At 30.5% G+C, this 21,517-nt stretch overlaps 1 protein-coding gene across 1 annotated transcript in view; it reads right to left on the reverse strand.

Moving 5' to 3' along the window:
* LOC145249431 (uncharacterized) overlaps positions 1-21,517 on the reverse strand; it is a 911,941-nt gene that overhangs the window by 142,816 nt on the left and 747,608 nt on the right. Inside the window, exon 96 of the mRNA XM_080110989.1 lies at positions 16,831-17,455. Coding sequence (XP_079967115.1) covers positions 16,831-17,455 — 625 coding nt within the window. The remainder of the gene's footprint in view (positions 1-16,830; positions 17,456-21,517) is intronic.

Below are 21,517 nucleotides of genomic sequence, written 5' to 3' on the forward strand. Positions count from 1 at the left end.
TTGACAAAATAGAAAATGCTTATGTTTTTTTTTGCTAATATATTGCTACTACACTCCAAAGGAGAAGATATTCTACCCTTTTCCTAAAATATAAGGTAACGCCTGAGTGGATGGTATCATGATGAATGAACATGTACTACACTATATTCAAAGGAAGATGTAATACCCAGGAGCAGAGTTTGATGTGTGAAAATATAATACACTTTTCAAAGGAGGAGATAATACCTTGGAGAATTGTTTTATGATAACAGAGGATTTATTACAAAACCTTCTAAGCTTAGCACTAAAAGCACTTTATTTTGAAATAATATAGCAAACGAAATTGAGCATTGACAGATGTATAATTGTGCAAAATATAGAAGTTATAGTATAATTGCGGCGTCAGACATATCAAATTTTCTATTAGTATTTAATTGCTTCCCCACGAGAGCAATAGGTGACATAAGGTTGTTTTTAATATGAGGGAAAAGCAACTCCCCAAAAAGGGCACTCGGGTAGTAGGCAAAAATAGAATTGCCTTAATATAAAATGGTTTCCCCAACATGAACTAGGGACAAATTAACTTAAGTGTAGCATAAAAACAGATACTACACTCAGATCACAGCCCGACAAACCCATGATTAAGATATGCTAACAGCAACCTTTATGTTTATGTTGGCTGAATGAATATTCAATGAAACTAAAGTCTGCATTCATTTAATGATTGTGTTGCTGTGGTTCCGTGAGTAAATAGTCTAAGAGACCAGTGAAAATCCAATGTAAAATAGTGCTCTTTTCCACAAAAGAGACGTTGCGAATCTGTCTCTGCTCTATCGTTATTTTCAAGTGCTCGTCTGAGCTTCAATCTATGCCTCCCCTTACTAAACTTTCACACCCAAAAAGCACTTGTCTAGCTGCACCAGAGAAAATCAGAAAGAAAGACATTGTCATGACCAAGATGGACATCAAGACAATTTCTCACCCTCCCTATAGTCCAGACCTTGTTCTATGTGACTTTTGGTTGTTCTCTAAGCTCAAGGAAAACCGTAAAGGCTGTCATTATGAGACAATTGAAGAGATGAAAAAGGCTGTGACTTCCAGAAGTTATTAGAACAATACAACAGGTGTATTGCAGCTGGAGGAGGTTACTTTCGAGGAGAGTAGAGTGTCATGTGTGCGCTATCAATATAAGTGGCTGTTCGAAAAATGTCTGAAAACTTATTGAAGGGATCTCGTATCAAATGGCATTTTACATAAAAAACACAATGTTTTTTTTTATAAGACCCCGTGTCAAGAAACAGATTAAATTTACCAACACTTTATCGTCTTTCGAGAAAATGTGATTATTTTTTGCTAAAAAGTTTTTCTTAAATCCAAGTAATGATGGGAATATGTGGAAAGGAAAATGAACGGTTACGTTAAAAAAAAACTACATTTTTCTGAATTTGTGACAGATTACATTAATGTTTTCATCTGTTTTCATTGAATAACTTAATCCGCTTTTTTATTCAGTTAAAAACCCATGAAAGTCAATTTACTAAATGCTATATTCAACTGACCTTTTTCGTCACTGAATTTATGCATTTGTCTCCAACAGTGACATGATATAAAAGTCGAAAACTGACATTTGAAAAGCTAGTGACCTAGAAGAAGACAGTAAAAAAAAAAATGTCTGAGCAGTCATGACGATATTCCACAGTAGGGGCATCTCAAACTTACATCTTCTCAAAGGAAAAAGTCAGGGTGAACCTCCTAGAACAGCACAAGATCAGACATGCCTCAATCAACAGGAATAAGCGATCTCAAAAATGTCTGGGCAGCCATGTCAGCATTCTGCAGAAGGCACGTCTCAAGCGATTAGGAATAAACTAGAATCTTTTCAAAGGTAGAAATCAAAGTATGGGAAGGTGAACCTCCTAGAATTGCACAAGATCAGATCTTAATCAACAGGGACAAGCTATATCAACAATGATCTAGACTCTGTTGAGTTGGGTGCTGAGGACTCCACTCGACTGATGGCAAAAGTCACTGAATGCACTCTACCTGCCTATGAATAGTGTCGGCTTGAACAATCAGTAGAGGTGTTGCCGAATTATCTGAGCCAGAAGATTATTATTATTATTATTATTATTATTATTATTATTATTATTATTATTATTATTATTATTATTATTATCGTGTAGAATGAATTAGATTCGCTTTAAAGAGAAAATACAATTCAAGGACAAATATGGTTAAATGACGTTTTAGGAATTTAACTTTACTAGATTCTATAAACAAAAATAAGAAGGAATTTTAGATAAATAAAAACAAATATGTTTTAATAGAAAAGAATTTTAGAACATAAACAAAATATGTGACGATGGTAGATCATTCGATTTATGTCTTTTTCACATAGAGTGAATACCATAATGAGAGAGCTTGAATGACACGTATCAGTAAGTCAAGAGTTGGGAGTTAGAGAGTCAGCGGGCACAGTCGATAATCAGAGGAAGTAAGACTGTAGTGGACAGTAATGGCTCCAAGTAGAGGGGAATGTCGATAGTAAAAAGCTAGGACCAACATTACAGCTTTCCAATGGGGGAAACATCCAACATAAAGCTGTTGTATATACCACCAAAGCTTTTAGTTGTACAAATCTTCATTTGCAGCTTTTCTAAAGATTCGTCAATCAAAATCAACCTAAGATCCACTATTGCACAAAAAAAATCTACTATTGCACAAAAAAAATCCACTATTGCACAAAAAAAATCCACTATTGCACAAAAAAATCTACTATTGCACAAAAAAATCTACTATTGCACAAAAAAAATCCACTATTGCACAAAAAAAAATCCACTATTGCACAAAAAAATCAACTATTGCACAAAAAAAATCCACTATTGCACAAAAAAAATCCACTATTGCATAAAAAAATCTACTATTGCACAAAAAAATCCACTATTGCACAAAAAAATCTACTATTGCACAAAAAAATCTACTATTGCACAAAAAAATCTACTATTGCACAAAAAAAATCCACTATTGCACAAAAAAATCTACTATTGCACAAAAAAAATCCACTATTGCACAAAAAAATCCACTATTGCACAAAAAAATCTACTATTGCACAAAAAAATCCACTATTGCACAAAAAAAATCCACTATTGCACAAAAAAATCTACTATTGCACAAAAAATCTACTATTGCACAAAAAACATCCACTATTGCACAAAAAAAATCAACTATTGCACAAAAAAATCTACTATTGCACAAAAAAATCTACTATTGAACAAAAAAAATCCACTATTGCACAAAAAATCTACTATTGCACAAAAAAATCTACTATTGCACAAAAAAAATCCACTATTGCACAACAAAAATCCACTATTGCACAAAAAAATCCACTATTGCACAAAAAAATCTACTATTGCACGAAAAAATCTACTATTGCACAAAAAAATCTACTATTGCACAAGAAAAATCCACTATTGCACAAAAAAAATCCACTATTGCACAAAAAAAATCCACTATTGCACAAAAAAAATCCACTATTGCACAAAAAAAATCTACTATTGCACAAAAAAAATCCACTATTGCACAAAAAAATCCACTATTGCACAAAAAAATCCACTATTGCACAAAAAAAATCTACTATTGCACAAAAAAAATCTACTATTGCACAAAAAATCCACTATTGCACAAAAAAAATCCACTATTGCACAAAAAAATCTACTATTGCACAAAAAAAATCCACTATTGCACAAAAAAAATCCACTATTGCACAAAAAAATCCACTATTGCACAAAAAAATCTACTATTGCACAAAAAAAATCCCCTATTGCACAAAAAAAATCAACTATTGCACAAAGAAATCTACTATTGCACAAAAAAAATCAACTATTGCACAAAAAAATCCACTATTGCACAAAAAAATCTACTATTGCACAAAAAAATCTACTATTGCACAAAAAAATCCACTACTGCACAAAAAAATCCACTATTGCACAAAAAAATCTACTATTGCACAAAAAAAATCCACTATTGCACAGAAAAATCTACTATTGCACAAAAAAAATCCACTATTGCACAAAAAAAATCCACTATTGCACAAAAAAATCTACTATTGCACAAAAAATCTACTATTGCACAAAAAAAATCCACTATTGCACAAAAAAAATCCACTATTGCACAAAAAAATCTACTATTGCACAAAAAATCTACTATTGCACAAAAAAATCGACTATTGCACAAAAAAATCTACTATTGCACAAAAAAATCTACTATTGCACAAAAAAATCTACTATTGCACAAAAAAAATCCACTATTGCACAAAAAATCTACTATTGCACAAAAAAAATCCACTATTGCACAAAAAAATCTACTATTGCACAAAAAAATCTACTATTGCACAAAAAAAATCCACTATTGCACAAAAAAAATCCACTATTGCACAAAAAAATCCACTATTGCACAAAAAAAATCCACTATTGCACAAAAAAAATCCACTATTGCACAAAAAAATCTACTATTGCACAAAAAAAATCCACTATTGCACAAAAAAATCTACTATTGCACAAAAAAATCTACTATTGCACAAAAAAAATCCACTATTGCACAAAAAAAAATCCACTATTGCACAAAAAAATCTACTATTGCACAAAAAAAATCCACTATTGCACAAAAAAAATCCACTATTGCACAAAAAAATCTACTATTGCACGAAAAAATCTACTATTGCACAAAAAAATCCACTATTGCACAAAAAAATCTACTATTGCACAAAAAAATATACTATTGCACAAAAAAAATCCACTATTGCACAAAAAAAATCCACTATTGCACAAAAAAAATCCACTATTGCACAAAAAAAATCCACTATTGCACAAAAAAATCTACTATTGCACAAAAAAATCCACTATTGCACAAAAAAAATCCACTATTGCACAAAAAAATCTACTATTGCACAAAAAAATCTACTATTGCACAAAAAAAATCCACTATTGCACAAAAAAAAATCCACTATTGCACAAAAAAATCTACTATTGCACAAAAAAAATCCACTATTGCACAAAAAAAATCCACTATTGCACAAAAAAATCTACTATTGCACAAAAAATCTACTATTGCACAAAAAAATCCACTATTGCACAAAAAAATCTACTATTGCACAAAAAAATCTACTATTGCACAAAAAAATCTACTATTGCACAAAAAAAATCCACTATTGCACAAAAAAATCTACTATTGCACAAAAAAAATCCACTATTGCAAAAAAAATCCACTATTGCACAAAAAAATCTACTATTGCACAAAAAAATCCACTATTGCACAAAAAAAATCCACTATTGCACAAAAAAATCTACTATTGCACAAAAAATCTACTATTGCACAAAAAAATCCACTATTGCACAAAAAAATCAACTATTGCACAAAAAAATCTACTATTGCACAAAAAAATCTACTATTGCACAAAAAAATCCACTATTGCACAAAAAAATCTACTATTGCACAAAAAAATCTACTATTGCACAAAAAAAATCCACTATTGCACAACAAAAATCCACTATTGCACAAAAAAATCCACTATTGCACAAAAAAATCTACTATTGCACGAAAAAATCTACTATTGCACAAAAAAATCTACTATTGCACAAAAAAAATCCACTATTGCACAAAAAAAATCCACTATTGCACAAAAAAAATCCACTATTGCACAAAAAAATCTACTATTGCACAAAAAAAATCCACTATTGCACAAAAAAAATCCACTATTGCACAAAAAAATCCACTATTGCACAAAAAAAATCTACTATTGCACAAAAAAAATCCACTATTGCACAAAAAAATCCACTATTGCACAAAAAAAATCCACTATTGCACAAAAAAATCTACTATTGCACAAAAAAAATCCACTATTGCACAAAAAAATCCACTATTGCACAAAAAAATCTACTATTGCACAAAAAAAATCCCCTATTGCACAAAAAAAATCCACTATTGCACAAAGAAATCTACTATTGCACAAAAAAAATCCACTATTGCACAAAAAAATCCACTATTGCACAAAAAAATCTAGTATTGCACAAAAAAATCTACTATTGCACAAAAAAATCCACTATTGCACAAAAAAATCTACTATTGCACAAAAAAATCTACTATTGCACAAAAAAAATCCACTATTGCACAAAAAAATCTACTATTGCACAAAAAAAATCCACTATTGCACAAAAAAAATCCACTATTGCACAAAAAAATCTACTATTGCACAAAAAATCTACTATTGCACAAAAAAAATCCACTATTGCACAAAAAAAATCCACTATTGCACAAACAAATCTACTATTGCACAAAAAATCTACTATTGCACAAAAAAAATCGACTATTGCACAAAGAAATCTACTATTGCACAAAAAAATCTACTATTGCACAAAAAAAATCAACTATTGCACAAAAAAATCTACTATTGCACAAAAAAAATCCACTATTGCACAAAAAAATCTACTATTGCACAAAAAAATCAACTATTGCACAAAAAAAATCCACTATTGCACAAAAAAAATCCACTATTGCACAAAAAAATCCACTATTGCACAAAAAAAATCCACTATTGCACAAAAAAATCTACTATTGCACAAAAAATCTACTATTGCACAAAAAAAATCCCCTATTGCACAAAAAAAATCCACTATTGCACAAAAAAATCTACTATTGCACAAAAAATCTACTATTGCACAAAAAAAATCCACTATTGCACAAAAAATCTACTATTGCACAAAAAAATCTACTATTGCACAAAAAAAATCCACTATTGCACAAAAAAAATCCACTATTGCACAATAAAATCCACTATTGCACAAAAAAAATCTACTATTGCACAAAAAAATCTACTATTGCACAAAAAAATCTACTATTGCACAAAAAAAATCCACTATTGCACAAAAAAAATCCACTATTGCACAAAAAAAATCCACTATTGCACACAAAAAATCTACTATTGCACAAATAAAATCCACTATTGCACAAAAAAATCCACTATTGCACAAAAAAATCCACTATTGCACAAAAAAATCTACTATTGCACAAAAAAATCCACTATTGCACAAAAAATCCACTATTGCACAAAAAAATCCACTATTGCACAAAAAAATCTACTATTGCACAAAAAAAATCCACTATTGCACAAAAAAAATCCACTATTGCACAAAAAAAATCTACTATTGCACAAAAAAATCCACTATTGCACAAAAAAAATCCACTATTGCACAAAAAAAATCTACTATTGCACAAAAAGATCCACTATTGCACAAAAAAAATCTACTATTGCACAAAAAAATCTACTATTGCACAAAAAAATCTACTATTGCACAAAAAAAATCCACTATTGCACAAAAAAAATCCACTATTGCACAAAAAAATCCACTATTGCACAAAAAAAATCCACTATTGCACAAAAAAAATCCACTATTGCACAAAAAAATCTACTATTGCACAAAAAAAATCCACTATTGCACAAAAAAAATCCACTATTGCACAAAAAAAATCCACTATTGCACAAAAAAATCTACTATTGCACAAAAAATCTACTATTGCACAAAAAAATCCACTATTGCACAAAAAAAATCAACTATTGCACAAAAAAATCTACTATTGCACAAAAAAATCTACTATTGCACAAAAAAATCCACTATTGCACAAAAAAATCTACTATTGCACAAAAAAATCTACTATTGCACAAAAAAAATCCACTATTGCACAACAAAAATCCACTATTGCACAAAAAAATCTACTATTGCACGAAAAAATCTACTATTGCACAAAAAAATCTACTATTGCACAAAAAAAATCCACTATTGCACAAAAAAATCCACTATTGCACAAAAAAAATCCACTATTGCACAAAAAAAACTACTATTGCACAAAAAAAATCCACTATTGCACAAAAAAAATCCACTATTGCACAAAAAAATCCACTATTGCACAAAAAAAATCTACTATTGCACAAAAAAAATCCACTATTGCACAAAAAAATCCACTATTGCACAAAAAAAATCCACTATTGCACAAAAAAATCTACTATTGCACAAAAAAAATCCACTATTGCACAAAAAAATCCACTATTGCACAAAAAAATCTACTATTGCACAAAAAATCTACTATTGCACAAAAAAAAATCCACTATTGCACAAAAAAAATCCACTATTGCACAAAAAAATCTACTATTGCACAAAAAATCTACTATTGCACAAAAAAAATCGACTATTGCACAAAAAAATCTACTATTGCACAAAAAAATCTACTATTGCACAAAAAAATCTACTATTGCACAAAAAAAATCCACTATTGCACAAAAAAATCTACTATTGCACAAAAAAAATCCACTATTGCACAAAAAAATCTACTATTGCACAAAAAAATCTACTATTGCACAAAAAAAATCCACTATTGCACAAAAAAAATCCACTATTGCACAAAAAAATCTACTATTGAACAAAAAAAATCCACTATTGCACAAAAAAAATCCACTATTGCACAAAAAAATCTACTATTGCACGAAAAAATCTACTATTGCACAAAAAAATCCACTATTGCACAAAAAAATCTACTATTGCACAAAAAAATCTACTATTGCACAAAAAAAATCCACTATTGCACAAAAAAAATCCACTATTGCACAAAAAAAATCCACTATTGCACAAAAAATCTACTATTGCACAAAAAAATCCACTATTGCACAAAAAAAATCCACTATTGCACAAAAAAATCTACTATTGCACAAAAAAATCTACTATTGCACAAAAAAAATCCACTATTGCACAAAAAAAAATCCACTATTGCACAAAAAAATCTACTATTGCACAAAAAAAATCCACTATTGCACAAAAAAAATCCACTATTGCACAAAAAAATCTACTATTGCACAAAAAATCTACTATTGCACAAAAAAATCCACTATTGCACAAAAAAATCTACTATTGCACAAAAAAATCTACTATTGCACAAAAAAATCTACTATTGCACAAAAAAAATCCACTATTGCACAAAAAAATCTACTATTGCACAAAAAAAATCCACTATTGCAAAAAAAATCCACTATTGCACAAAAAAATCTACTATTGCACAAAAAAATCCACTATTGCACAAAAAAATCTACTATTGCACAAAAAATCTACTATTGCACAAAAAAAAATCCACTATTGCACAAAAAAAATCCACTATTGCACAAAAAAATCTACTATTGCACAAAAAATCTACTATTGCACAAAAAAAATCCACTATTGCACAAAAAAATCTACTATTGCACAAAAAAATCTACTATTGCACAAAAAAAATCCACTATTGCACAAAAAAATCTACTATTGCACAAAAAAATCTACTATTGCACAAAAAAAATCCACTATTGCACAAAAAAAAATCCACTATTGCACAAAAAAATCTACTATTGCACAAAAAAAATCCACTATTGCACAAAAAAAATCCACTATTGCACAAAAAAATCTACTATTGCACAAAAAATCTACTATTGCACAAAAAAATCCACTATTGCACAAAAAAATCTACTATTGCACAAAAAAATCTACTATTGCACAAAAAAATCTACTATTGCACAAAAAAAATCCACTATTGCACAAAAAAATCTACTATTGCACAAAAAAAATCCACTATTACAAAAAAAATCCACTATTGCACAAAAAAATCTACTATTGCACAAAAAAATCCACTATTGCACAAAAAAATCTACTATTGCACAAAAAAATCTACTATTGCACAAAAAAAATCCACTATTGCACAACAAAAATCCACTATTGCACAAAAAAATCCACTATTGCACAAAAAAATCTACTATTGCACGAAAAAATCTACTATTGCACAAAAAAATCTACTATTGCACAAAAAAAATCCACTATTGCACAAAAAAATCCACTATTGCACAAAAAAAATCCACTATTGCACAAAAAAATCTACTATTGCACAAAAAAAATCCACTATTGCACAAAAAAAATCCACTATTGCACAAAAAAATCCACTATTGCACAAAAAAAATCTACTATTGCACAAAAAAAATCCACTATTGCACAAAAAAATCCACTATTGCACAAAAAAAATCCACTATTGCACAAAAAAATCTACTATTGCACAAAAAAAATCCACTATTGCACAAAAAAATCCACTATTGCACAAAAAAATCTACTATTGCACAAAAAAAATCCCCTATTGCACAAAAAAAATCCACTATTGCACAAAGAAATCTACTATTGCACAAATAAAAATCCACTATTGCACAAAAAATCCACTATTGCACAAAAAAATCTAGTATTGCACAAAAAAATCTACTATTGCACAAAAAAATCCACTATTGCACAAAAAAATCTACTATTGCACAAAAAAATCTACTATTGCACAAAAAAAATCCACTATTGCACAAAAAAATCTACTATTGCACAAAAAAAATCCACTATTGCACAAAAAAAATCCACTATTGCACAAAAAAATCTACTATTGCACAAAAATCTACTATTGCACAAAAAAAATCCACTATTGCACAAAAAAAATCCACTATTGCACAAAAAAATCTACTATTGCACAAAAAATCTACTATTGCACAAAAAAAATCGACTATTGCACAAAGAAATTTACTATTGCACAAAAAAATCTACTATTGCACAAAAAAAATCAACTATTGCACAAAAAAATCTACTATTGCACAAAAAAAATCCACTATTGCACAAAAAAATCTACTATTGCACAAAAAAATCTACTATTGCACAAAAAAAATCCACTATTGCACAAAAAAAATCCACTATTGCACAAAAAAAATCCACTATTGCACACAAAAAATCTACTATTGCACAAATAAAATCCACTATTGCACAAAAAAAATCCACTATTGCACAAAAAAATCCACTATTGCACAAAAAAATCCACTATTGCACAAAAAAATCTACTATTGCACAAAAAAATCCACTATTGCACAAAAAATCCACTATTGCACAAAAAAATCCACTATTGCACAAAAAAATCTACTATTGCACAAAAAAAATCCACTATTGCACAAAAAAAATCCACTATTGCACAAAAAAAATCTACTATTGCACAAAAAAATCCACTATTGCACAAAAAAAATCCACTATTGCACAAAAAAAATCTACTATTGCACAAAAAGATCCACTATTGCACAAAAAAAATCTACTATTGCACAAAAAAATCTACTATTGCACAAAAAAATCTACTATTGCACAAAAAAAATTCACTATTGCACAAAAAAAATCCACTATTGCACAAAAAAATCCACTATTGCACAAAAAAAATCCACTATTGCACAAAAAAAATCCACTATTGCACAAAAAAATCTACTATTGCACAAAAAAAATCCACTATTGCACAAAAAAAATCCACTATTGCACAAAAAAATCTACTATTGCACAAAAAATCTACTATTGCACAAAAAAATCCACTATTGCACAAAAAAAATCAACTATTGCACAAAATAATCTACTATTGCACAAAAAAATCTACTATTGCACAAAAAAAATCCACTATTGCACAAAAAAATCTACTATTGCACAAAAAAATCTACTATTGCACAAAAAAAATCCACTATTGCACAACAAAAATCCACTATTGCACAAAAAAATCCACTATTGCACAAAAAAATCTACTATTGCACGAAAAAATCTACTATTGCACAAAAAAATCTACTATTGCACAAAAAAAATCCACTATTGCACAAAAAAAATCCACTATTGCACAAAAAAAATCCACTATTGCACAAAAAAATCTACTATTGCACAAAAAAAATCCACTATTGCACAAAAAAAATCCACTATTGCACAAAAAAATCCACTATTGCACAAAAAAATCTACTATTGCACAAAAAAAATCCACTATTGCACAAAAAAATCCACTATTGCACAAAAAAAATCCACTATTGCACAAAAAAATCTACTATTGCACAAAAAAAATCCACTATTGCACAAAAAAATCCACTATTGCACAAAAAAATCTACTATTGCACAAAAAATCTACTATTGCACAAAAAAAAATCCACTATTGCACAAAAAAAATCCACTATTGCACAAAAAAATCTACTATTGCACAAAAAATCTACTATTGCACAAAAAAAATCGACTATTGCACAAAAAAATCTACTATTGCACAAAAAAATCTACTATTGCACAAAAAAAATCCACTATTGCACAAAAAAATCTACTATTGCACAAAAAAAATCCACTATTGCACAAAAAAATCTACTATTGCACAAAAAAATCTACTATTGCACAAAAAAAATCCACTATTGCACAAAAAAAATCCACTATTGCACAAAAAAATCTACTATTGCACAAAAAAAATCCACTATTGCACAAAAAAAATCCACTATTGCACAAAAAAATCTACTATTGCACGAAAATTCTACTATTGCACAAAAAAATCCACTATTGCACAAAAAAATCTACTATTGCACAAAAAAATCTATTATTGCACAAAAAAAATCCACTATTGCACAAAAAAATCCACTATTGCACAAAAAAAATCCACTATTGCACAAAAAAATCTACTATTGCACAAAAAAATCCACTATTGCACAAAAAAAATCCACTATTGCACAAAAAAATCTACTATTGCACAAAAAAATCTACTATTGCACAAAAAAAATCCACTATTGCACAAAAAAAAATCCACTATTGCACAAAAAAATCTACTATTGCACAAAAAAAATCCACTATTGCACAAAAAAAATCCACTATTGCACAAAAAAATCTACTATTGCACAAAAAATCTACTATTGCACAAAAAAATCCACTATTGCACAAAAAATCTACTATTGCACAAAAAAATCTACTATTGCACAAAAAAATCTACTATTGCACAAAAAAAATCCACTATTGCACAAAAAAATCTACTATTGCACAAAAAAAATCCACTATTGCACAAAAAAAATCCACTATTGCACAAAAAAATCTACTATTGCACAAAAAAAATCCACTATTGCACAAAAAAAATCCACTATTGCACAAAAAAATCCACTATTGCACAAAAAAAATCTACTATTGCACAAAAAAAATCCACTATTGCACAAAAAAATCCACTATTGCACAAAAAAAATCCACTATTGCACAAAAAAATCTACTATTGCACAAAAAAATCCACTATTGCACAAAAAAATCCACTATTGCACAAAAAAATCTACTATTGCACAAAAAAAATCCCCTATTGCACAAAAAAATCCACTATTGCACAAAGAAATCTACTATTGCACAAAAAAAATCCACTATTGCACAAAAAAATCCACTATTGCACAAAAAAATCTAGTATTGCACAAAAAAATCTACTATTGCACAAAAAAATCCACTATTGCACAAAAAAATCCACTATTGCACAAAAAAATCTACTATTGCACAAAAAAAATCCACTATTGCACAAAAAAATCTACTATTGCACAAAAAAATCCACTATTGCACAAAAAAAATCCACTATTGCACAAAAAAATCTACTATTGCACAAAAATCTACTATTGCACAAAAAAAATCCACTATTGCACAAAAAAAATCCACTATTGCACAAAAAAATCTACTATTGCACAAAAAATCTACTATTGCACAAAAAAAATCGACTATTGCACAAAGAAATCTACTATTGCACAAAAAAATCTACTATTGCACAAAAAAAATCAACTATTGCACAAAAAAATCTACTATTGCACATAAAAAATCCACTATTGCACAAAAAAATCTACTATTGCACAAAAAAATCAACTATTGCACAAAAAAAATCCACTATTGCACAAAAAAAATCCACTATTGCACAAAAAAAATCCACTATTGCACAAAAAAAATCCACTATTGCACAAAAAAATCTACTATTGCACAAAAAATCTACTATTGCACAAAAAAAATCCCCTATTGCACAAAAAAAATCCACTATTGCACAAAAAAATCTACTATTGCACAAAAAATCTACTATTGCACAAAAAAAATCCACTATTGCACAAAAAAATCTACTATTGCACAAAAAAATCTACTATTGCACAAAAAAAATCCACTATTGCACAAAAAAAATCCACTATTGCACAATAAAATCCACTATTGCACAAAAAAAATCTACTATTGCACAAAAAAATCTACTATTGCACAAAAAAATCTACTATTGCACAAAAAAAATCCACTATTGCACAAAAAAAATCCACTATTGCACAAAAAAAATCCACTATTGCACACAAAAAATCTACTATTGCACAAATAAAATCCACTATTGCACAAAAAAAATCCACTATTGCACAAAAAAATCCACTATTGCACAAAAAAATCCACTATTGCACAAAAAAATCTACTATTGCACAAAAAAAATCCACTATTGCACAAAAAAAATCCACTATTGCACAAAAAAATCCACTATTGCACAAAAAAAATCCACTATTGCACAAAAAAAATCCACTATTGCACAAAAAAATCTACTATTGCACAAAAAAAATCCACTATTGCACAAAAAAAATCCACTATTGCACAAAAAAATCTACTATTGCACAAAAAAAATCCACTATTGCACAAAAAAAATCCACTATTGCACAAAAAAATCTACTATTGCACAAAAAAAATCCACTATTGCACAAAAAAAATCCACTATTGCACAAAAAAATCCACTATTGCACAAAAAAAATCCACTATTGCACAAAAAAAATCCACTATTGCACAAAAAAATCTACTATTGCACAAAAAAAATCCACTATTGCACAAAAAAAATCCACTATTGCACTATTTGCTAAAAACTCTTCACTATTTAGCTTTTTTTTGAAACTATACATTTATAATAAGTATAAAGATATAAAAATTTTCTTTAGGAATATACTTAGGTGATTTTGCAAGAAAGATTATTATTGTTATCGTATAATTGCATTAGATTTGTCTTGAAAAGAAAAATGCAGTTCAAAGACAAATATGGTTAAATGACGTTTTAGGAATTTAACTTAACTAGATTCTATAAACAAGAATATACTTTTGAAAAATAAATAAAAACAAATATATTTACAGAAAAAGGAATGTTAATTTTCATTACTAGCATAAACAATAATTTAATAATAGGTCTGACCTCTAGAGTCTGATGTAGAGGGCACTTAAGATGAGGTGGATCTTAGAAGAGAGCTTGAAAAGACATGTATCGGTTAGTTGAGAGTTTCAAGTTAGCCAAAAAGAAGTCAGTAGAAGAAGATGGTCACATTTAATGCTGCCAAGACTAAACTCGTTTCCTTCAATAACTACAAGAAACCTTCCCTTTCCATCAATAGCAATGGCCAATGACTCTTTATCTGAAAGTACATCATTTTAACTCCTCGGCCTAACGTTCACAGGAAACATGAGTTGGAACAATTACATTGAGAGCATTGCCAGGACCGCTGTGAAGAAGGTAGTTTCTCTTTATCATGCTAGAAAAATACTAACGCTCGAAAGTATCCTATACTTCTATAAGGCCACCATTCGCTCATGTATGGAGTATTGTTGTCATATTTGGGCTGGTGCATCTGCCACTAGTCTCTCGCTCCTAGACAAGGTTCAAAAGAGAGTCGCCAATCTGATAGGTCATGAACTGTCATTTAAACTTCAGCCCCTGTCCCATCGACGAAATGTTGCATCCCTCTGCCTTTTCTACAAGTACTTTAATGGTGAATGCTCTGACGAACTGCAAGCACTTGTACCTCCTCGACGTAAATACCTCCGACAAACCTGACAAGCAGCTAAATCCTACCCCTTCACAGTAGAGATCCCTAAATGTAAGAGAGCCTTCTATTCCAGTAGTTTTTCTCCAGGACAGCTAGACTTTGGCATTCCCTGCTGGGTCCCTTCTTCCCCAACTGTACTGACATGCAGAAGTTCAAATGCAACGTGAACCGACATCTTGCTGCCCAACTCCCTACACAGTCCCCCTGATGCCTATGTTCCTGATAGTAGCCCCCTACAACAAAATGGCAATATGCCTTGTTTGGGGTGAAAATGTAATAATAATAAAAAAAAAAGTCAGAGAGAAGTTGAGGGAAGATCAAACTCTGAAGTCGCAACATTATAATCTTCGAAAATGTTGACACGCTGTGTGATTAAATGTTATATGAACTATAACTTTGTGTTGTGTCATCTTTCGAAGAAACAGATACGCGAATTCGTCCCGGTTGTTACTTTCAGCTATAATATAAATCTCACCTGTCTGTCTGTCTGTATTTATTTATGTATGCATGTATGTATGCATGCATGTATGTATGCATGTATGTATGTATGTATGTATGCATGCATGTATGTATGTATGTATGTATGTATGTATGTATGCATGCATGTATGTATGTATGTATGTATGTATGTATGTATGCATGTATGTATGTATGTCTTTCGACATTTTTACTTTTCTATGAATAGTTTTTTGTTTTCACACTTGTGTTATAACAAAAAAAGCTAATAAGAATTTTTATTATTTACGTTTCTATAAAAGGAATTAGAAAAGAAAACTTTAATAGAAATATAAACAATAATTAAAAAAAATCATTTCCATTTGAATATATTTTAATATTAAAAAATTATTTATAGAAATGCAAAATATGAAACTTTAAATTTCTTTTTTTAATAAAATATTTCCATATGAATATTTTTAATATTAAAAAAAATATTTATAAAAAATGTAAAAAAGTTAATTATTTTTTTTATTGTTTCATGATACAGCAAGAAGCGTTTCCATATGTGTTTCCATATGGTTTTGTATTTCGTTTCATGCTTATTGTCTTACGTTCCATATTTAGCTAAACTGAGTCTACTTCTGGCGTCTTAACTTTGAGAACTAAATTTTTGGATTTAACTGGCCAATTAACCTTTATCTTTTACTAAAGAGATGACTTACCTTTCCAACCAGGTAGACAGTAACATTGACCAACAGAAGCCATACAAAACCCATTGCCGGAGCATTCTCGGCCACGACCTGGACAACCACGCATTGTGCATTTTAAACCTTTCCAATTGTTTTGACAGTCGCACAGCTTTGTTTGGTTAACAGTTGTTCGGCATGCCCCCTGTCCGTTGCATTCTGATTCGCATAGCAATCCAAGATGACATGCATTACAAACACACTGGTCTCGGACACACTGACCTTGGCCACTACATTCTTGTGAGCAATCACTACCATGAAAACACGGGTGGCACACACATTTTCCGTGCTTATTGCACTCGCCATGTTGACTGCAGGTTGATGCATCACACTGATGTTGACATCCAAAACCAAAGTATCCTTGATCACAAGTGCACATACCGAACTCATTGCACTCGCCATTATTATTACAGTTTTTCGTTGCATCACATGGGTATTGGCAGTCCTTGCCGACATAACCCTTATGGCAGTAGCAGGCATTTGTTGTAAGATTCCAGACACCATGTTGGCTGCAAAGATTGTTCGTACTGGAGCACTTGGTTCCAGCTTGTCCGCTTCGATATCCGGAGCCACCTCCAAGGTGATGCTGATGAAACAGCACCTAAAATAATAAAATAATATAATTTACATAGCGAAAACAATCATATATGCAATAATATAAAATAATAAAATAATATAATTTACATAGCGAAAACAATCATATATGCAATAATATAAAATAATAAAATAATATAATTTACATAGCGAAAACAATCATATATGCAATAATATAAAATAATAAAATAATATCATTTACATAGCGAAAACAATCATATATGCAATAATATAAAATAATAAAATAATATCATTTACATAGCGAAAACAATCATATATGCAATAATATAAAATAATAAAATAATATAATTTACATAGCGAAAACAATCATATATGCAATAATATAAAATAATAAAATAATATAATTTACATAGCGAAAACAATCATATATGCAATAATATAAAATAATAAAATAATATCATTTACATAGCGAAAACAATCATATATGCAATAATATAAAATAATAAAATAATATAATTTACATAGCGAAAACAATCATATATGCAATAATATAAAATAATAAAATAATATAATTTACATAGCGAAAACAATCATATATGCAATAATATAAAATAATAAAATAATATAATTTACATAGCGAAAACAATCATATATGCAATAATATAAAATAATAAAATAATATAATTTACATAGCGAAAACAATCATATATGCAAAGCTTTACTTATAAAAACGTAAAAATGAAATGAGAGACAGTGATTAGTACAGTGTGAAACGATGAAATTGTCGCACTAGAAAAACCGACATGATTCCATTTCCGTTTGATGAAAACCTGTTTTCTTTTTTGTTGCAGACCATCTAGTAGGTGGTAAGCTGTGTACAAATCTCAGGAGCGATAGAAGCCTTCTATTATGTCTGAAAGTGACACAATGTTTAATGTGCAAGATTGGAGATGGGTCACTGTACAACTCATGCTCTCTACCGATCCAAGTTATGACAACAGGATCATTGCCAGCACCCTCAAAATGCAAATCGGGTGGTTTAACGCTTTAGGGCACAGCTCAACGAAATATCCGACCATGTTTATGGTCTTTGGTATGGTTTTAAGTGAAGGCCACATCATGCCACCTCTCATCTTTGAAGTCAGCTTGAAAGTTAACACCAAAGTGTACCAGGATGTGCTGAAGAGTGTGGTAGTCCTCTGTCGCAATCAGATGGCTGCGAGTAGACCCTGCGTGTGGCAGCAGGACTCGGGGATGGCCCAAAAGTCCAGGCTTGGCTTCAGAATGAGTGCTATGAATTTATACCCTTCTCTCACTGCCTATCCTCTCCCCCGACCTGAACACACTTGACTACTTTATTTGGCCATACATCGAGAATATCACCAATATCACCTCCCACAACACCAACTGTTGTGTTGTTTTCTTTAGGGCGACAATTTTATCATTCCACCCTGTAGTATAGTATATACTATTATAACTTTTGGTTTACTATACTAAAACTTGATTAGTATTTATAAAGGTATGGAGATTATGAGCGTATAATAATTTCAACTTTCTTGAAAATATTGATTTGTATAATAATATTAAACCGATCATAATAATACGAATCCCCCTCGTCACAGCCTCTTTCATCTCCTCAATTATCTCATAACAACAGCGTCTAAAATTTTCTTTGAGCTCAGGAAATAGCCAAAATGTCACAGGGAGCAAGGTGTGAATTATAGGGAAGGTGCGGAACTGTCTTGATGCCCATAATAACATCTTTCGTGCTGATCTCTGATCACCCTTGGCACAAACTTCACGCAAATCTTCTGTATCTCCAGTTCTTTGTGAATAATTATGCATACAGTGCCAACACTAACATCAAACTGTGCACTTATTGTCTTTATCGAAACACAGCGGTCCTTATCCATGTAATTCTTTATTTGGCCAATCAACTCTGGTATTCTGACTTCCGTACTTCTCTCACACCTCTTATCATCCTCCACAGAGTCCTTGCTTTCCTTGAATCTCTTATGCAACTCAAAAACTTCTGCTTGATTCATGCAAGATAGTTCAAAGCAGTTTGAAGCGTTCCATGCGTTTTTTTCCAAGTTTAAACAAAATTTTATTGCATATCGTTCTTCTACTGGGTCCTCATCCAGATCGCAATTTTCAAGTTCACTAGCTGTGGCAATCAGGCTTTAGTAATGTGTATTCTAATTCCTACTGTAGTTGTTCATTTGAACCTCTAATCATAAAAATTAGTCAGTCATCTCATAAAATAACATAATTTTCAAGTCTACAATTTTAAATGCATGTACAAAAAAACAGTCTGGAAACTTATTGAAAGCACTTCGCAGAATATACGTGTTCTTTCAATGCCCCCTTTCATCTTATATATTTTAATAGAGATACTACTACTACTACTACTACTACTACTACTACTACTACTACTAATAATAATAATAATTATATCAATTGAAGTAATTACACAACAAAAACATGTATATGTTAATGAACAAATACTTAACAAGTGTTTCAATATATAAAGCAGTAGATATAACAATATTAATCTAATTTATACGGTTGTGTGTCTGTCAGGCGCCATTTTTTCAAAGTTAATCTCTTCCGAGACGCAAGGTCGCAGAGAGGCGCAGAGCGGGTTAAAGGGATGCATTTTTTATGGACCGTTCTTGTATGGGTTTTAACCAGTAAAAATAGCTGATACGGGGTCAAAATTGAAAAAAGGCGTAAATTAAAGTACTTTTGTATGCATTGCAAAAATACACATTTATACGTTATAGTCAGTTCATTTTTTATTATTTTCTTCAACTAACGATAGTTCAAAGAGTAACGACGAAGGCTGAGCCGCTATATGTTTTAGTTTCGAGTCTAGCTGATGGCACACAAGTGATATATGTTTTTTTACTTTGGAAATCATTATATCTGGTACAATATGATATATAATGATTGATAGACAGTTGGCTCTATAATGATAAATACGATCAGGCAACGATGGTCGCTGAGCTTATAGACATATAACACAACAAATATCATTAGAAAAACTAATTCGAAAAGTATTCTCTTATTTGTAAGAATGTTTATATGCAAAAATACTGCCTAAATATTCACACAATATTGTTCATGTACAAACGGCCGTGTCAAATAAAATTTTTAAGCAACCTTCAGACTAACGTATTTTTTAATAGATAAGCGCCCTCTACTAGATATATATTATTTCATTGGAATAACCACATTATATAATAATAAAATAATGTTTTTTTTTAACGGAAATCACTCCTGACAAGGTGTGAAGCCACTTATTACAAGCTTAAAATTTTTTTTTTATTACATTTTCGCCCCAAACAAGGCACATTGCCACTTTGATGAAGGGGGCTATTATAAGGGACCTAAGCTAAAGGGGTACTATGTAGGGAGTTGAGTAGGAAGTTGTATGTTTATATTACACTTAAACTTTTGCAGGTCAGTACAGTTGGGGAAGCAGGGACCCGGAAGGAAATTCCAAAGTCTAGCAGTTCTGGAGAACAAAATTACTGGAGTAGAAAGGGATCTCTACTGTGTAGGGGTGGGATTTAGCTGCTTGTCGGGTTTGTCGGAGGTATTTACGTCGAGGGGGTACAAGTGCTTGCAGTTCGTTGAAGCATTCACTATTAAAATACTTGTAAAACAGGCAGAGGGATGCAACATTTCGTCGATGGGACAGAGGCTGGAGTATAGATGACAGTTCAGACGACTCCCTTTTGAACCTTGTCTAGGAGCGAGAGACTAGTAGTAGATACACCAGCCCAAATATAACAGCAATACTCCATACATGGGCGAATGGTGGCCTTATAGAGGTACAGGATACTTTCGGGCGTTAGTAGCTTTCTAGCTAAAAAGAATGTAAGATTATTATCGCAAAGACTGTATTACGTTTGTATTGAAAGAACCAAAGTTATAGTCAGACGGAAGAGAATTTAAAAAGCTTGCAATTATTGGAAAGAAGCTACTGGAATAGGAATATGTGTTACAATGAGGCATCACAAAAGTGAATTGATGGTGACTCCTCGATCAATGAATCAAACGAGCTTGAATAAAAGAATCAGGGAATAGATCAGACAATTCC

The sequence above is a fragment of the Euprymna scolopes genome, chromosome 28 (assembly GCF_053919585.1).
Source record: "Euprymna scolopes isolate OS-2025 chromosome 28, ASM5391958v1, whole genome shotgun sequence".
Taxonomy (NCBI): domain Eukaryota; kingdom Metazoa; phylum Mollusca; class Cephalopoda; order Sepiida; family Sepiolidae; genus Euprymna; species Euprymna scolopes.